Below are 18,855 nucleotides of genomic sequence, written 5' to 3' on the forward strand. Positions count from 1 at the left end.
AAAACGTTTCCTCATAATCCATTTTTCTCAAAAAAGTTCCCATGCTAATTTTTTTTAAATCCAAAGAATCTTGAAGCCATACATTTTTTATTTGAAGTTCGAAAGTTGACGCTGATAAGAGTAATGATTGTGGTGAAGTCTCTTATATTGCTTTAGTTGATTTTTTTTGTTTGTTTTTTCTTTAGGAAAAAGTCTTAAAATGCTCAAATAACTACAGATGTTCATTCATACATATTAATGCATTTATGATTGCACTTGGGTATATATTTTGTTTTTTGATTTCAATTGAAATTCATCTGCTGAAGGTGACGGACATAGCGCTCTCCATATACGAACGTGAAAATGGCGCAAAGTTCGTGAACAATTTGTAGTTTCGAAAGTGGATTTTGATTATTAGATTCCCAGCGGAATAAAAACTTTACCTATTAATCCAGTTTTCTCAAATTGGGTTAATGTTTTCAAAAATGCGCCAATCATAAAATGATCTATAGAGTATTTAGTTTTTTGTTTGAAATTAGAAAGTTGAGATTTTTTAAACAAAGTGTTTTGTTTCAGTTTACCTACGTTCATTACTCTTTTCCAACTGTCAGTTAGCTATGTTTTCAAAAACCAGTCATTTTATTTTGTTTCATCGAGTTCCTATTTTCTTCAAGTTTTTCTTTTCTATTTTTGAGTTCTATTTTTGAGTTCAATCTAATTACGAGAGTCGTAATAACAGGAAAAAAAACGAGATCGATTTCTATTTTTTTGAAAGTGCGTTTCTACACCTGCTAGCTTGCGAGCGTAGTGTATTAGTACGAACCTTTTTTTAAAACCTAACTCGCATTTGAAAGTGCTCAGTTGATGATAATAATCAGTTTGCTATAATCACGATCTGTAGTACTGGAAATTTGATGGCATCGGTTCTCTGCTTTTTGTGTGACTTGCGTTTCTAAATCGTTAAATGTCCGCTGCTGAAGGGTTTGAGCGCGAGACACAAAATCTCTAATTTGCTGGATAAAATCCGACACGTAGAGCAAGTTTTTACTTTTTCGAGGCTCTTTTTTACATTTATTTTTTTCACTTTATAGAGCTACTTTTTGTAGTGTTCTCGCTAGTCTTTGCTAAGCGCAGCTTCGCCTCTGTCGATATTTTGGATTTCCCAGCAAAATAGAAAAATTACTTTCGGTCACTTTTTCTAGCTTGTGTTAACTTTAAGAAAAAAGTTTCGTTCATGAGCAGTTCTTAAACTTCAAGAAGCTTTAACCTGATTCAGTTTTTCGGAAGTTTTTATTTCGTTTGTCCAAGTTCTTTTATATTTTTTTTCAATGTTTTGTTGGCTATCTTTTACATTGAAACTAAGTAGTTACGCTCTTCATTGAAGAAAGCGGAAATGATTTGAAATTGTTGTCAAGAAAAAGTTTTCAAATGCTTTCATAACTACAGAAGTGTATTCATGCATAATAATGCAAATTATTACATTTTTGGATCTTTTTAGTTAAATGTGCTATTTTTGAGTTCATTTAAAATTCATCCGCTAAAACTTGGGTATATTGCGCTCTCCAAATAAAAAAGCGGAAGTGGACCGACAAAACGTGAACGACTTTTAGCTGCCATCTTAAATTGTTCTTGAAATTCGGAGAGCTTTAATCTGATATATTTTTTCTTTGAAATTTGATAGTTGAAAAATTCAAATTTGCTATCAATTTTGTTTTCAATTTCTTTGTTCTTTTACACTTTTTCAACCTTCTGATGTCTATGTTTTTCCTCTGCAGCTGTTGAGAAGGAGGAAACTACTGGCAAACTGGCTCTGTCTCTTTTGGTCATGATGGGATTCAACGTCGGATTCGTTCTCATCGCTACATTCCTCACTTGTTTCGAGGTATCTCGAATCGATCAAATTCAGCTAGATTTAAACAAAATTAAACTTATAATAACCGAAAACCGCAAGAAAAATCAGTTTGAAACATTTGCCGATCCTGATGAAAATAAAATTTCATTGCTAATGTGTCATCAAAAAATGTTTCCGGGTTAAATTTTTTCAAGTGTCTATGAACGTATCGAAGACAATGATACAGGAAGTGTTAATTTTAAAAAATAAATACGAGTCTAAAAATGTTGTAAGTGTCTGTGAACGTAGTTTAGACTCTTATATAAGTCCAGATAAATTTTATCATTATCTAGTTGTTTGTTGAAACTCAGAAAATGATTTTTTTCTCAACAGTCAGCCAATTTTTTCGGTTTCTTGGCGTTCATTAAAATTTTACTAATTGTCTGGCTATGTTTATTTCTTGAGTTCAAAGGCGAGGCAACGCTTTAAACCCTTTTCGATACAAAAAATTAACACGGAAGCTAGCTGAAAAAAGTAGAAGTAGACGAAGTTCCCTTAGTGGAAAAAATAAAAAAAAAATATGTCAAAAAAACTAATTCTCTAATGCAACCAACTTTTTGATAAGTTTGTCTCAAGTGAAGTGCAAATTGAGGAAATCATGACGACCGTCAAAACTGCCATTTTTAAACTAGAGTTGAATCAAAGTTTATCAAGCGGCAATTAAGCAGAAAATACTTGGGGACACGACAATTGAGTCGAAAAAAGGACATTTTCAGCTATCAAAAGAAATGTTTGGAGCATTGTCCGAGTTTTGAAATTCGAAGCTTTCCGCCCCTTTCATAACATGAAAGCAAAGAAAAACTCTTTCAGACGTGTTATGAGGCAACAAAACCAATATATTACATACTGTAAGTATTTGAGCCAGAAAACCCTGAAAGGGAAAAATGAAAAAAAGCTAAGAGGAAATTCCACAAAAATTTTAGGTTTTTATTTAAAAGCTTACAGAATAAATCAAAACCAGTTTCATTCTTTCCAGTTTCACCAGAAAATTACTTTGATCAGAAAAAAAATTGACGTTTTCGACAATAAACTGATTAAGACAAGCAGGCAAGCGGCAGTCAGCCAACTCAGTTTTTACATGAAAAAAGTTTTCTATTCAAAAAGCAGCTCCGACCAGCTTGAGCGTTACCTACAGGTTGAAGAAACTGTCATTGGATTTGAGTCTTTTAGGAAACACTTATTATTTCACATGCGAGTTTTTCTTAGGAAATTGTTTTACAAAAAAATAACAATTTAGCTATGGGCGGATCTAGGATTTTCTCGAGAGGGGGAGCGTAAATTTTGTCAACTTTTTTTAGGTCGACCAAATTGATTTTTCGAGCTTTCCAAAGCACTAAAAAGTCCCTGTTTTGGTTTAAAAAAAAACAGGCCAAAAAAGGCGTTTTTAGGCACTTTTTGGAAAATTTTGACAAAAAAAAATCGCGTTATATACTCAAAATTAGTATATATTGGTCCCGAAGGCGCCTTTAGAAAAATTTTAGGGTCCGTCACCCAAAATGGATATCTCAAAATAGTACAAACAGCAGACCCTTTGGGTCGGCAGGTGTTCGACCCACCACCCCCCCCCCCCCCCCGCACTAAACCCTTCCCTGCTGAATTTAGCATTTCTTACAATATCCTTGCTATTCGCAGAAGTAATAACCATCCCTAAGTTGAGCTCTTTTTTCTTATCCACCACTGGTTAATTTTTTACCAATAAAATTATTGCTTACATCGTCCAATCGGCCTGCAAACTTGCAATTCTAAGTAGGCGTTGAAAATGAAAAAGCATAATTGATCTTCATGCTTAAACTTATAAAAAAAAAACACTTCGTTCACCACAAAATTGACGGACATGTGAAGCGAGGCGGAAGAGGAAGGACTCTTTTGGTAAAAAATTTTTTGTATGTAATAATTTTTTAAAAGCTTTTATTTCAATAAATGAATTTTCAAGAGTCATGAACTTAGTGAAATTGCTATGTTGTCTGTTTTGTCAAGGGAAATACAATTTATTTAAAAAACACGTTAGGTTAGAAAATTTAAAATCAGAAAACTAAAATTACATTCTTTTTATGCGTACACAAATTTTTGATAAATATAAAATTGTTTGAAATAGTATGGAAATTGTATGTTTCAGCCGTTCGCAGCTGGCTCTGGTATCCCAGAGGTGAAGTGCTACCTGAATGGAGTGAAGATGCCCAACATCACCCGATTCAAGACTCTTCTCGTCAAAGCCATTGGCGTACTCTTCAGCGTGGCGGGAGGTAAACGCTCCTTTAATTTTAAAAAAGACTTTCTATAAAGGTGACTGGTAAATTCAAAATTTTTTCTGTGGAAACTTTTTTTTACTTAAGACTTAGTAATCATTTTAATCATTTTGTGTACTTGATGTACATGAAGAAATTGGTGTCTTAACCATTGGAGTGTCTTCCTGGTTAATTTTGACCTTGAAATTGGTTTGGTCTCAGGCATATTCGTGGGACGAGAGGGCCCCATGATCCACAGTGGGGCTGTGATTGCGGCAGGGATCCCTCAGTTCATGCTGCCCCAGGAGTGCTACGAGAAGAGCAAGAGGTGTGCCAAGTGCAAAAACAAGGGATACAGATACTACCGCTCCGACAGGTGAGCAGAACTTGAAATACTCACATTCAGATAAGTTATTCACCAGGCTTGTTAGAGTAGCCGATCGGTGGCTAATTTTCATACAAATACAAAAAACTGATTAGTGTGATTGTGCATGCTAATATTTTAACATAAAGCTACTAACTTCAATAAAAAATTTTCAGGGCTTTATCTCAGTCAAATTGTTTACCAGCCAAGTTTTAAGTTTTTAACAAGCTCTGTTTTGTTTAGACTAAAGAGAGACTTCGTGTCTGCTGGAGCTGCTGCTGGTGTTGCAAGTAATTAATTTAGCTATTTCGATCAAAAGTCAAAAGTGATGTCTTTTGGAAAATAAAAATCTCAATGACGTTTTTTCTCCCAATTTTTTTTTATAGCCAGGCGTGTTTTGTTGTTCCGACCATTGAAAATTGGAAGGATTTTTGTACTAGGTTTAGTAAACTTTTTATTTGTTTTTCACGCAAATTTAGGTACGACAAAAAATCATTTTTTTGGGTTGAGTGATACATCGAACTAAAGCATTTTCAGTCGTAATTTGAACCAAAATAAAAATTTTCCAAAAACTTTTCCAGCCTTTCCCAATACCTAGTTAAACCGTTTGTAATGGCGTTTTTGGGGAAGCACCCAAAACTGCAGCATTAAGGTGCGAGAACCATATCCAAATCGCGGTTTGTCAAAAAACAAAGTGAAACTTGAAAATTTCCACTTCTTCACCGGGTTCAAAGTACATATTTTTTGGAAAAAGAACCGTACTCTAGGGATGTCGACTCCTTGCTGCCCTTTATCGTTCCCTTCTATACAGAAACCTAGAAATAGTGGAAGACAGAAGTTTAGAGACAAAATGCGCATAAAAAACACAGCAAAAATTTTTTTCGTACACAGAACTCTACAGCCCTCTTTGATCTAGCTGCCTGAAAAATTTTAAAGCCTTCATTACAGCCCTCGTACCTGATGAAAACAGTATTGTCTTTTGTGACGTAAATACACAATCCCCTCTTTGGTACTCTAATTTCACTGAGAATCAAAAAGGGATCAGACTCTGAGCCAAAAGAATTGAATGTACTTTTAACCCACTAAATGGCCTTCGTCAAATTTGGTCGCCAAATGATAGTACCATGGCAGCTTTTTCCCGTGCCCGTGCCTTGCCCTTTATTTTGCTAAATTTTCTGTGGCAAACACTTTCAAAGCTAGGCTCAGATATCTCCGGTTTTTGATTATCCTCTCAACTTCGCAAGAGATACCGTTTGTTTCCAGCAAAGTTTTTACTTATTTTACCAGAGCAGACTGGGAAATTTTAACCAAAAGAAATTATTTGTTATAGAGGCTGAAACATAGAAGCCATTGCAAAATTATGTAATTGCTGCAAAACGGGCTTCTTATGAAACAATACTTGCTGCAGCACGTCACCAAATTCCAAGCGGCCGACATCAATTATTTGTTCCTCATTGAAAAACCAGAAAAAATTGTGCAGAAACGAGATGAGAATTGACTTTTCGTAGCTATCCGAACTTAATATACAAAGATTTTCAGACCAAACTTTCTAAAGACAATGAAAAAAATGGAGAGAGTTCATCCAGAATTTCAATAATCAGAAGTGACAAGGCTCAAAAAGCAACCGAAAAAAAACTCAAACTTAGCCCCGAGCAAAGGCTCATTAGATTTTTCCTTTGGAAACTCAGAACAAAATCAAAGCGAGAAAACCCTCAAAAGCATTAGAACTTACTGGTTTCTGTACGATTCATCTTAACCATGTCGGACCATGATCATTATAGTTTTTATCTAATTAGTTTATTTTTTTTTGCTTTAGACAAAATTCCTCAAAGTTGGAAAAACTCTAAATTGGTATACTTGCCGACAAACCAACAAGTATCTCAAATCCTCAGACTCGTACGGCGAGTGCGAATTTGATACCCAGCACAAAGGTTTTGCTTTTTAATCCATCCCACCCTTACCAAGATCTCACCAAATTTGATCAACAACATTGGTGGAGCCCGATGCATTCAACCACCACAGCACTTTCAACTGTTATCTTTTTTGTCAACAAAGGCTCCAGAAAAAGACAGTCCCGGTCAAACTTATCTTATCGAAACTTTAGAGGATGTTCAGCCATTGCAGCTTCTGATCTAATTCATTACACTTGTGTACCAAAAGACTTATTAAGTGGTTTTCAAACTACGCGAGTGGGCGTCAATCAAAAACTGTTTTGAGGGATGCTTTGTCAAAAATTAGGGTTGTTCGCACAGGCGTCTCCGAAAACTCAGTCTCTCCCAAATTTTTTTTTTTGAATTTTTACGTTTATGACGCTCCACCATCCCCGGATGAATTGCAACAGTCATACTCAGTCGACTTCTACCGTTTTGTCCACTTCAACAGTATTTCAACTGGCCCTAGAAAAGCATCCCAAACCAAATTTTGTCTTCTTGAATCCGTCCCTAAATTTTGCTGAATATTGTAAGAACATCTGCAAAAGCTACGCGCAAGATATTGATCTTGAAGGTTTGCTCCCGGGTTTCTTGGGGAATGTCCAAAAACACTTTACTGATTACTTTTAAAGCTTTGGTAGCCCCAATTTTAGACTATGCGAGCCCGACTTGATCCCACCATGTCAGTAAAAAAAATTAAGCAACCTACAAAGAACTCAAAAAAGTGCTGCCCGCGTTATAACAAGATGTACTAATTGAGCGCCTTGAAAACTTTAAAATCAGAATGTTAACTTTTAAATGCGGACCCCCGCCATCATCTACTGGCGTAGCATTTAGTTTTTCTAGGAATCTTCGTGATTCGCTGCTTGAGTTAATTGTCCCCGAAATAGATACTATCCTATCCGAACACGCTTTTATTTTGAAAAACTTCACATTGCTTCAGATGAAAATACGTACATATATAGTTAGGCAGGCCAAATTAGATGCACTGCCTCAGAAAGTTCTGCCACTCAGACTACCTGAATTTTCCGCCGTCAAAAAATATCTCACTCGGTCCACTAGGAGAGCCTATCCCAGTTGAGATCTGGGTACGGCCCTTCATCAGTAACTGAAATCAATTGGCCCCAACGTTCCCCAAAGTTTTCAGTGTCTGGGCAGGGGCACATCTAGGATGTTCTCGAGGGTGAACAGGGGGTGTATCGGCGGATTTTCAATAAAAAGTCGAACTTTTTGTCTGTCAAATTGATTATCTGAGCTCTTCCAAATCATTACAAAGACCGTATTTTGACACAACGCCGCTCGCACATTTTTGAAAAAACAGGCCAATTTCAGTCAGCCAAAAATAGATAAAATTATCATAAAAGTGCTTCATGTGAGGCTTGGTTTGAGCATGCGTCTCCTCGGATCTAAAAAGAACAACAGTAAACATGATGGCAATTTCAGCTGCATTTGGTGCCCCAATTGGAGGAGTCTTGTTCAGTCTAGAGGAAGGATCTTCTTTTTGGAACCAAGCTCTCACCTGGAAATCAGTGAGTGCGTTTTGACTCATCAAATCTTAAACTATATTTCACAATAATGGTGTAATACTGTTTTGATAAGTTTGAAGAATTTCATCTTTAATCAGTCTTTCTCGATGACGTTGCCTTATTGCCTTTTTCCAACCATTTCACAAAGTGAAACAAAACTATGGTGTACGGTGTTTTTTCAGTTAATTTTGACCTGAAAAAAAGCTTGCAGATCTATCAACTTAGAGCACTTGCAGCCGGCCGTGATTTGGATTCTATAAAAAAAGTTTAAGAACTTATCTCATTCTCGAGAAAAACTGGTCTGAATGCTTTCGTTTTTCAGAAAAATTTGACTATTAAGTTTCGATAAACGTCGTGAAGTCTCTTATATAAGAAGTTTTCAGGAAATAACTTGAAATTCGTTCAGACTCAAATTTGATTTTTTGCGGTTTTTTTTTTTGATTTTTTTAAGTTCAGTTCATTTCCTTTGTTACCAAGAAGGCAAACTCCAAGAAGTTTTAAAAAGAAGACAAAAAGTGTAAAAATGACAGCAAACGAGATCGCACTCGTTTTGTTTTTGAAAGTCAAAGAGCTTTAACCTGTATAACTTTTTCTTCAAAAAATTCTTAAGAAAGTTGAAAAAATAATCAACATTTTTCGATCATTTTTTTGGATTTCTTGTTCTTTTAAAATTTTTTGAATCTTCTGTTGGCTACGTTTTTAATTCAAATAAAACAGAAAAGCGAAACAAATTGTAAGAGTGGATGAATGTATTGAAAAAAGTTAGTGGCAAAAAAAATAGTTCTAGCGTTCTTTGCGTTCTTTAACTTTTTCCAACTGTTGTCTGTTTTTTAATATTTTTCAATTTTTTTATTTTTGAATTTTCTCTGCTATCATTGTGGTTGAAACATGTTCTACATGCACAGCAACTGGCTTTCCTTGTGTTTCAGCTTGCATGTGCGATGACAGCCACTGCGTCCCTCAACTTCTTCCTGTCTGGTATCGACCATGGTAACTGGGAATCCTTCGACAACCCCGGTCTCCTCAACTTCGGCGCATTCAACGTCAGTCATCTATCAACCATTTAAGACCTCAATAATTCCCCATTATCGATTATGAAAAACATCAAGCTTAGCAGCAATTGGATGATTTTTGAATTTTGAGGCTCATATCTCATATACTCTCTCTTTTTGTTCCTTCTGTTTTTCGTTCGATATTTTGAAAAACGAAGTGAATTACTCTATTTCATTAGTAATTCACTTCGTGTCTTTTTAGTTAGCATCATCTTTTCTTTTCAAATTTTTTTGTTTCTTTTTTTCTTCTGAAATGTTTAAGTGTCAATGAACGCAGTGAAGGCTTTTATATACTCGGCGATGATTTTTTTTGTTCAGGACAAAGTCCTAAAATTGGATTACGCTAAAATTGATTTTCTTGCGGTTCGAGTTTTGAGTTTTAAAAGTTCAATTCATTTTCATTTGAGAAAAGAAAGGCAAACTACGCTCTCCTAAAACGAAAATGGACATGGTGCAAAAACCTGAATGATTTATATATTCAAAAGTAGATTTAAGAGTCGGAGAACGTAGCAAAGAGTTTCATATAGATATGTTTTTTTCAGGAAAATTCTTTAATTTTGCTTAGGCTCAAATTAACTTTTTGCGGTTTGACTAAAGTCTCCACTATCAAAATAGTCTCCACTATCAAACAGTAAAAGTGTAAAGGTCACGAAAAAGGTGATTGATTTCTAGCTTCGAAAGTAAGAATTAAGTTTTCAGACTTCGCAGCGGCTTAATTTCATTTCATTTTTTGTTAGAAGTAGAGTAAGTAGAGTAGCACCAAAAAAAATTATCTATTGATCCAGCTTTCTCAAATTGGGTTAATTTTTTCAAAAAAGCACCAATCAGAAATTGTTTGTTAAATTCAAAAAATTTGATCGCTTTTGTTTTTTCTGTTAAACTTATAAGATTTTTTTCAAAGTGTGTTCCCAACCAAATAAATGTTTACCAATCCAGTTTTCTTCAATTTGGCTATCAAATTTTCATAAAACTTAAGAAACACAACGCGATTAAATTTCTTAAGATTAATGAACGTAGTGAAGACTCTTAAAATGATCTTGATGTTTCTTTTTGGTGTTTTTCAGGCAAAAATTTTAAATTGCTCTAAAAACTAGAGATGTGCATTCATATTTATTAAATCATATATGAATTTACTTAGGCATATTTGTGCTTTTTGTGTTCATTTCAATTTTATCTGTTTAAATTTAGCTAATTAACTTTCTCCAAATACGAACGTAGAAATGGCGCGAAAAAACGTGAACGACTTATAGCTTCGAAGTGCAATTTATTTTTAGTACACTGAGTACAATCTATATTTTAGATTTCCAAGCGAGTAAAAGTTTTAGCTATAAATCCAGTTTTCTCAAATTGAGTGAATGTTATGAAAAAAGTGTGAATCACATATTTTTCTTCACTTTCGAGAAGGGTTGAACCCATATACTTTTTTTCTTGAAAATTTGAAAGCTGAAATGTTTTTTTTTTTTTTTAAAAATCAGTATTTTTTCAGTTTCCATGCGTTCATTACTCTTTTCCAACTGTCGGTTGGCTATGTTTGAATAACTCGCCACGTTATTAATTATAGTGCACAGATGACAACAACAGAGACTGTACTCTTTGGCAAGTCCAGGACCTTTTTATCTTTGTCCTCATGGGCATGATGGGGGGTCTTTTGGGCGCCATCTTCAACCAGCTTAACTACTATCTCACTCGCTGGAGGATCCTCCATGTCATCCCTAAGGGCAAGTTCTTTAGAGCTCTGGAGTCTGTTCTGGTGGCGGCCGTTACTACACTCCTAACATTCACGGCATCCATGACATTGGGAACATGTGTGTACGATGTAAGTGTTCATCGTTTTAATTACACAAGCAATGCTTGTGTTATAGTAAGAACTATCTTTTTTTTCCACCCTAGTCGCAAATATTGTTGCGACAAAATGTGTTCATTTTGATCATTAACCAGCTATCAAGTATAGCCAATGCTAAGGATATTAACGCAGACTATTAAGAGTAAAGACTCTCATATAGAAGACTCTCATATAGGTCTTGCTGTATGGGATCGGGGTTTTTTTCAAAATTTTTTTTTGAGACGCTTTGGAAAGTTTTCGTTTATCTTAAACAGATTTTCAAAATAGTAGTACCAATGGGAATTCCGGTCACACCCCTGTGTGCTAGCATACTCCCCTAGTCTTTTTTTCACCCCACTGTATACAGCGTTCGAAAAAGTGTGTGGTGTAAATTTTTGACCCAAAATATTAGATTTTTAAAATTTTGTCACAAACTACCCACCCAAATCTGCCATTTTTGGTTCAATGGATAAAACAGGTTGTAGAAAGCCCCCTGCATAAGCGGCTTCTGTCCAGAGTTTCTGTACACAAAGTTATGGCCCTCAAAATACTCAATTTTTCAAATTTTTGACCGTTTTTTGAAATTTAGTCTTTTATCGAAAATTACCCTCCCGAATCTGAGATTTTGGTTTCAACCGAACGGAGGGAGGATTGTGGGGAGCGCTTCTGCATTAGTGGTTACGCTCACGTTTTCCACACATTAAGTTCTGAACCTCAGAAAGTCAAGTTTACGAATTTTTTATCGTCTTTTTGAAATGTTTCTCGAAAACTACCCTCCAAAAACATGAGGTTTTGGCTTTAGTTAGTGGAATGAGTTATGGGAAGCTCCGCTGCATAAAAAATTACGGCTATATTGTTTTACACAAAAAGTTCTGACCCTCCGAAAAGAAGAATTTTCGATTTTTTCATCGTTTCATCAAACATTTTGACTTTTCGAAATCTACCCTACTAAATCTGAGATTCTGCTTTCAATAAAAAGAATGAGTTGTATCAAGCTCCTCTGCAGAGGCGTCAACACCCAAATTTTTGTACACACCAAGTTATGAACCTCGGATTAGTAGAATTTTCTACTTTTTTTTGAATCTTTTTGACTTCTCTCAAAAACTACCCTACCGATTCTGAGATATTGGTTTCAGTGTCAAGAACGGATTGTGGGAATTACGCTCCACTTTATAAGCAATTACGCCCAATTGTTTCTACACAAATAGTTGTGACCCTCGGAAACTTTTTTTTCAGTTTTTCAAAAGTCAACAAACAGTTTTCAGTAGTTTTTCTACTAATTGTCTTAAACTACCATCCCAAACTTGAAATTTTAGGTTCAATGAAGAGAGAATGGGTTGAGCGAAGCTCGTGTGTGAAAGTGCTCACGTTAAATTTTTTCAACACAAAAAATATATGACCTTCAGAAAAGTCAATGATTTGATCCCTTGTCCGTTTTTTTTGAACTTTTGACTTCTTGGAAACAACTCAATCTGATATCAAAGGCTTAATCAAGACAACAGTTTGTAAAAAGCCTCCGTGCGTAAACTGCTACGCATTAAAAATTTGAACCTGAAACAATTCTGTGAAAATTCCAAAATAACAAAATATTTCACTCTTTTTTTAATAGAACAACAACCTAGGTTTCGGGTAAAGCCCAATGCTTAAATGTTTTAAATTACCCACTTCATTCCGCATCAGTACAACAAAATCAAAAATTTATCAAACAGGTTTCTTCAGCTTTAGTAGCACCGTAGCTTCAAGCTATCATGGATATGTAGCGTAGAGGTAGGGAAGGAGACCCGCAATAAAATAAGAGGGTTCGATCCTGGACAGGGTCGGGTGTTTTTAATGAACTTTTTCGTATACTATTTAAAACGCGTCAGCTCTATCAATTGAGTTAAATTAGTTAGTAAATTTTCTTTTTTTTAAAACTGACTGGTATTGCTTATGCATGATAATTGGCATTCGTCACTTAGCAATTGTGTAGACTCATAATTGGCGTGCGTCAATTAAGAAATTTTGTAGACTCAAAGTTTTTCTCATTCAGTTTTCCCAGTAGCGTTATTGGTCAAATTTTTGCTTGTGTATGGGATGTGCGACTTGGCTTCTGTGTAATCATTGCTTTAATGTTTTTTTAAAATAAATTTTTTTAAAAGAGAAAACAGTTTTTAAATTTTTCGAAAAAAGTCATGAGTCTTACAAAAAATGTTTTAACCTCTGTACAAGCTAAAGTACAACTCTTGTTAAAACTTCTAAGTTTTCATGGATGAATTTTTTTATCATTTATTAAGAGTAATGAACGTAATGAGTACTCCTATATAGGTTTTGGTAGTTTTTTTCTTTGTTGTTACTTTTCAGGAAAAATTCTTTAAACTTGTTCACGCTTATTTACGATTGTTCGCGGTTTAACTTTTGTTTTTTCTTTAAATTTGGTTCATTTACTTTGTTAGGAGTAAAGGAAGTTCCATCAAACAGTAAAAATTTAAAGGTCGCGAAAAACGTGATCGGCTTCTAGTTTCGAAAATGGATTTTTATGTACAGTCTTCCCAGCGGACGGAATTAAAAAACTACTTATTGATCTAGTTTTCTCATATTGAGTTATCCTTATCGCAAAAATGGCAATCCTAATTTTTTTATTGAACTAAGGGCATCTCGTTTTTTTTTTAAATCTAAAATTGGATTTTTTTTAAAAAAAAAAGTTACTTTTTTTGGTTTACCTGCATTCATTAGCTCTTTTCCATGTGTCTGTTGGCTATGTTTGTTCAAACTTTCCAATCAGAATATAATACGAATCATAGTTCGTTTAAAAGTCAGGAAAATAGTGAGTATTCTTATAAAAGTCTTGGTGATTTTTTTTTCCAGGAAACAATCTTCGATCTTTTTCTGGCTCAATTTTGATTTTCGCGTTTTGACTTTTGATTTTTATAAGTACAGTTCGTGTCCTGTGTTAGAAGACAGTTAAATTTTTGTGGTTACAAAAACCGTGATTGGCGTCTGAATTCAATAGTGGAAATTAATTTTCAGTTTTCCCAGCGAAAAAAAACTTTTACCTATTGATCTAGTTTTCTCGTATTGGGTTAATCTTATCAAACAAATACGATTTATGAATGGTTTGTGAATTTCACAGAGCCTTAAGGGCATACGTTCTTTGTTCTTTTAAATTTGGAAATTATAGTTTTTTCAAAAAAATACAAGTCAATTTTTTTCTGTTTCCTCGCATTCATTACTTTTTCTAACTGTCAGTTGGCTATGTTCCCATAAAAAAAATTTGGCTCTAAGTGCATCAGTTCCAGTAATTTGTTTTTTTTTCATTTTGAAAATAGTTTTTGAGTTTCGATTTTGTAAGTTTTGGTGTTCCCCATTCATTGAAGAATCTGGCTCATGATTTCATATCACTCAAACTATTTTCAAGTGCTTATAAACTATCTTCCCAATTGATGCTCGGTGGTGATTTTTCGGTCTTAGTGGTTTTCTTTTTCCTGAACTGCGCTAATATCTACAGATGTGCAATAATTTTTTTGAATGTATTTATAAGTGCTCTTAGATTTATATGCACTTTTCGAGTTCAGTTTAAATTCACCTGGAATACGCACTTGCAAAAAAAAAACAAGAACTTATTTTTGCTTCAAAAATAAATTCACTATTTCCCAGCGGAAGAAAATTTGTACCTGAAGTTTAAAAAAAATCAAATTTACTTGCATATATTGACTCTTTTCGAACTTTCTGTTGGCTCCGTTTTAGTTACCAACAATGACAGCTTTCAACAGCTTCTCGCTTTGATTCGGTTCAATTTTGATTCGGACTGACCGTCAAAAATAACAGTTGGTATATTTAATTCTATAATTGAACCCCTGATAAAAAAAAATATATTCGCCAAAAATTATAAAAAATTTCGACTAATTAGTTGTTGGCCGAGATTCAGCTATCATTTCCCCCCCCCCCACATTTTTGCTTAGATTCAGCTATCATTTTTGCCCCCCCCCCCCACATTTTTGCTTCATCTGCGTTTATTCGAGCAAAAAAGGACAGCTTGCTCCTGAATCGAGACTGCTTCAACTGCAATCTACCCAGTAACTTTCGTAAAGTGCTGTCACACTACTCAGACCTCCTACTTACGGCACAGTGCTGTTGTATCGCTTCTCAGACCTGCTCACGTCCTGATCATTTCTCAGACGTTCTACTTGCGACATACTAGTGCTGTCTCTTTGCTTGAAATTCCCGAAGTCCGCACCTGGTGCTTTGCCATTACTCATATTCTGCTCAAAGCACAGTGGTGCTGTCCCACTACTTAATTGTCCTGCTCACAGCACAGTGGTGCTGTCCCACTACTCAGACGTGCTGCTCCCGGCACAGTGTTTTTGTATCGCTTCTCAGACGTCCTGGTCACGTCCCATTCATTTCTCAGACGTTCTACCTATAACACAGTGGTGCTGTCTCTTTGCTTGAAAATCGCGAAGTCCTCACCTGGTGCTTTACCATTACTCATATTCTGCTCACCGCACAGTGGTGCTGTCCCTCTACTCGGACGTGCTGCTCCCGGCACAGTAGTGCGGTATTGCTGCTTCGAAGTCTTGACATCTCTAGTGGTGCTGTCTTCTTTCTCAGACGTCCTACTTGCGGCTAAAGGTGCTGTTTTTCTTCGCCTGACAGCCACGATATCCGCACCTTGTGCTTTGTCAGTTCTCAACTCTGCTCACGACACAGTGGTACTGTCCCATTACTAAGACATCTTGCCCACGGCACAGTGTTGTTGTATCGCTACTCAGACGTGTTGCCCACGTCCTGCTCATTTCTCAGACGTTCTACCTATAACACACTGGTGCTGTCTCTTTGCTTGAATTTCACGAAGTCCGCACCTGGTGCTTTACCATTACTCATATTCTGCTCACCGCACAGTGGTGCTGTCCCTCTACTCGGACGTGCTGCTCCCGGCACAGTAGTGCGGTATTGCTGCTTCGAAGTCTTGACATCTCTAGTGGTGCTGTCTTTTTTCTCAGACGTCCTACTTGCGGCTAAAGGTGCTGTTTTTCTTCGCCTGACAGCCACGATATCCGCACCTTGTGCTTTGTCAGTTTTCACACTCTGCTCACGACACAGTGGTACTGTCCCATTACTAAGACATCCTGCCCACGGCACAGTGTTGTTTTATCGCTACTCAGACGTTTTGCTCACGTCCTGCTCATTTCGCAGACGTTCTACTTGCGACATACTAGTGCTGTCTCTTTGCTTGAAATTCCCGAAGTCCGCACCTGGTGCTTTGCCATTACTCATATTCTGCTCACAGCATAGTGGTGCTGTCCCACTACTTAATTGTCCTGCTCACAGCACAGTGGCGCTGTCCCACTACTCAGACGTGCCTCTCCCGGCGCAGTGTTGTTGTATCGCTACTCACGACGTCCTGCTCACGTCCTGCTCATTTCCCAGACGTTCTACTTGCGACATACTTGTGCTGACTTTTTGTTTGACAGTCTCAAAATCTGCACCTGGTGCTTTGCCGCTACTCATATTCTGTGCACGGCACAGTTGTGCTACTCAACTACTCAGACGTTCTGCTCACGGCACAGTGAAGCTGTCCCACTATTCAGACGTCCTGCTCAGTGCACAGTGGTGCCTCACTGCTACTTCGAAGTCTTGGCATCTTTAGTGGTGCTGCCCCATTTCTCAGAAGTCCTAATTACGACACACTTGTTCTGTCTCTTTGCTTGAAAGTCTCGATATCCGCATCTAGTGTTTTTTTTTTCAGTGTTCACATTCCGCTCACGGCGGCACAGTGGTGCTGTCCCTTACTCAGATGTCCTACTCACGGCAGAGTAGTGCTGTCCCACTACTGAGACGTCTTGCTCACGGCACAGTGCAGCTTTACTGCTACTTCGAAGTCTTGGCATCTTTAGTGGCGCTATCCCAATTCTCAGCCGTCCTACTTACGACAAACTGGTGCTGTGGCTTTGGTTGAAACACGGCTCAGTGTTGCTTCCAACAACTCAGACCTCTTGCTCAAGGCACCGTGGTGCTGTATCGCAACTTTGAAAACTTGGCTTCTTTAGTGCTGCTGTCCCACTACTCAGACGTGCTGCGCCCGGCAAAATGGTGCAGTATTGCTGCTTCGAAATCTTGCAAACTTTGGTGGTGCTGTCTCATTTCTCATGCGTCCTTCTTACGGCTACTGGTGCTGTTTTTCTTTGCCTGAAAGTCACAATATCCGCACCTTGTGCTTTGTCAGTAGTCACAACCTGCTCACGGCTCAGTGGTACTATCCCACTACTAAGACATCCTGCTCACGTCCCAGTGGTGCTGTCTTCTACTCAGACGTTTTGTCCACGGCACAGTGTTGTTTTATCGATACTCAGACGTTTTGCTCACGTCCTGGTCATTTCTCAGACGTTCTATTTACGACACACTGGTGCTGTCTCTTTGCTTGAAAATCGCGAAGTCCGCACCTGGTGCTTTGCCATTACTCATAATTTGCATCCGACAGAGTGGTGCTGTATGGCTGCTTCGAAGTCTTGACATCTCTAGTGGTCCTGTCTTATTTTTCAGACGTCCTAATTGCGGCTACTGGTGCTGATTTTGTTCTTTTGTTCGCCTGAAAGCCACGTTATCCGCACCCTGTGCTTTGCCAGTACTCACATTCTGCTCACGGCAGAGTGGTACTGTCCCACTACTCAGACGTCCTGCCCACGGCATAGTGTTGCCGAATCGCTACTCAGACGTCCTGCTCACGTCCCAGTGGTGCTGACCCACCACTCAGACGTTCTGCTCAAGGCTAAATGCTGCTGTGTGGCTGCTTCGAATTCTTGGCATCTTTAGTGATGCTGTCTCGTTTCTCAGACGTCCTGCTTGCGGCACTGTGGTCTTGTCTCCTTTCTTAAAAATCGCAACTTTCGCAGCTAGTGCTTGCCCACTGTTCACGCCCTTCTCACAGCACAGTGGTACTGTTTCTCAGACATCCTGCACACGGTATAGTGGGGCTCTATTGCTACTTCGAAGTTTTGGCATCTTTAGTGGTGCAGCCCATTTATCAGACGTCCTACTTACGGCACACTCTTGCTGTCTCTTTGCTTGAACTCCCGCGACCTCGTGAAAAATCAGAATCAATAGTTCTAATTTGAGAACCGAACAGTTTACTATTTGTTTTCAGGGCGCAAGGAGAACGTTTGTGCTATCTTTCACTGTCAGCAGAACGAAGCTTGCGAAGTGAAACACTCCACCTGACGCTATTGCAAAAAGGGCAATTGACTCCGATTTACCGCAATTTTTTTTTACTTTCTCGCCCGCATCGTTAAGTTTTACTATGGGAAAATGGAAGGGGACGTCCTCATTTAGACAGCAACGAGCAAAGTCACCGTACCGACCGGAAGCGTGCTCCAGTTCTTCCATCCCAGAGGCGGAAAATATTGAAGTGTAAAGGGAAACAAGATTTAAAATAAAACAAGAATAGCCGCTTACTGTGCTGGTATCTCAGAATTTTCTGATCATTCTTTTAAAAAAGTACCACAATTAAATTAATGTCGTTTTTTTTCGACGTGGTATGATGAAAAGAGCTGAACGAAAAACTAGATATTCGGAATATTCGTCATTTATATAGAATAAGCAAATTGAAAAACAAATTTTGTTGGAAAATGAATGGAAAAACAAAAAGAAAATCAAAAAAAGTTCCACATTTTTTGCAGTTTTTGAATCTTTGATTCCAAAAAGGCGCTAAGTTACTAAAAAAAACTAAAGTATTTTGGGTAAAACTAAGTTTTTACGTTCTAAATTAACTTATTGTAAGCCTGCTCGTTCGCTTTCTTTGCTCGATATAAGGCGAAAAAAATTCACACCCGTTTATCTTGACACTGAAAAATGTTTTTGATGTTTTACATCATTCAAATTAAGACTGTAACTGCTTTGACATGATATATCAGACAACTCTCTCCAATGAGTATTTGTGGTAGCTGAATTTGAGTGAAAAGAAAAAAAGAGAAGAGATAATAAAAACTAAAACACACACGAATACAAAATTCTTCCCCATTTTTGAATGGTCGGAACAAAGACAAGTTTAAAATATATTTGAGCACAACTAATATATCATCAAACCGCTATA

The 18,855-nt window shown here is 37.1% G+C and overlaps 1 protein-coding gene across 1 annotated transcript in view; it reads left to right on the top strand.

The window, feature by feature from the left end:
* Positions 1 to 18,855, top strand: part of LOC134842183 (H(+)/Cl(-) exchange transporter 6-like) — a 57,899-nt gene that overhangs the window by 11,974 nt on the left and 27,070 nt on the right. Inside the window, exons 5-11 of the mRNA XM_063858401.1 lie at positions 1,755 to 1,861; positions 3,987 to 4,113; positions 4,318 to 4,471; positions 4,703 to 4,749; positions 7,834 to 7,919; positions 8,846 to 8,959; positions 10,530 to 10,784. Coding sequence (XP_063714471.1) covers positions 1,755 to 1,861; positions 3,987 to 4,113; positions 4,318 to 4,471; positions 4,703 to 4,749; positions 7,834 to 7,919; positions 8,846 to 8,959; positions 10,530 to 10,784 — 890 coding nt within the window. The remainder of the gene's footprint in view (positions 1 to 1,754; positions 1,862 to 3,986; positions 4,114 to 4,317; positions 4,472 to 4,702; positions 4,750 to 7,833; positions 7,920 to 8,845; positions 8,960 to 10,529; positions 10,785 to 18,855) is intronic.

Source organism: Symsagittifera roscoffensis, chromosome 3, assembly GCF_963678635.1.
Source record: "Symsagittifera roscoffensis chromosome 3, txSymRosc1.1, whole genome shotgun sequence".
In the NCBI taxonomy this organism is placed as follows: Eukaryota; Metazoa; Xenacoelomorpha; order Acoela; family Convolutidae; genus Symsagittifera; species Symsagittifera roscoffensis.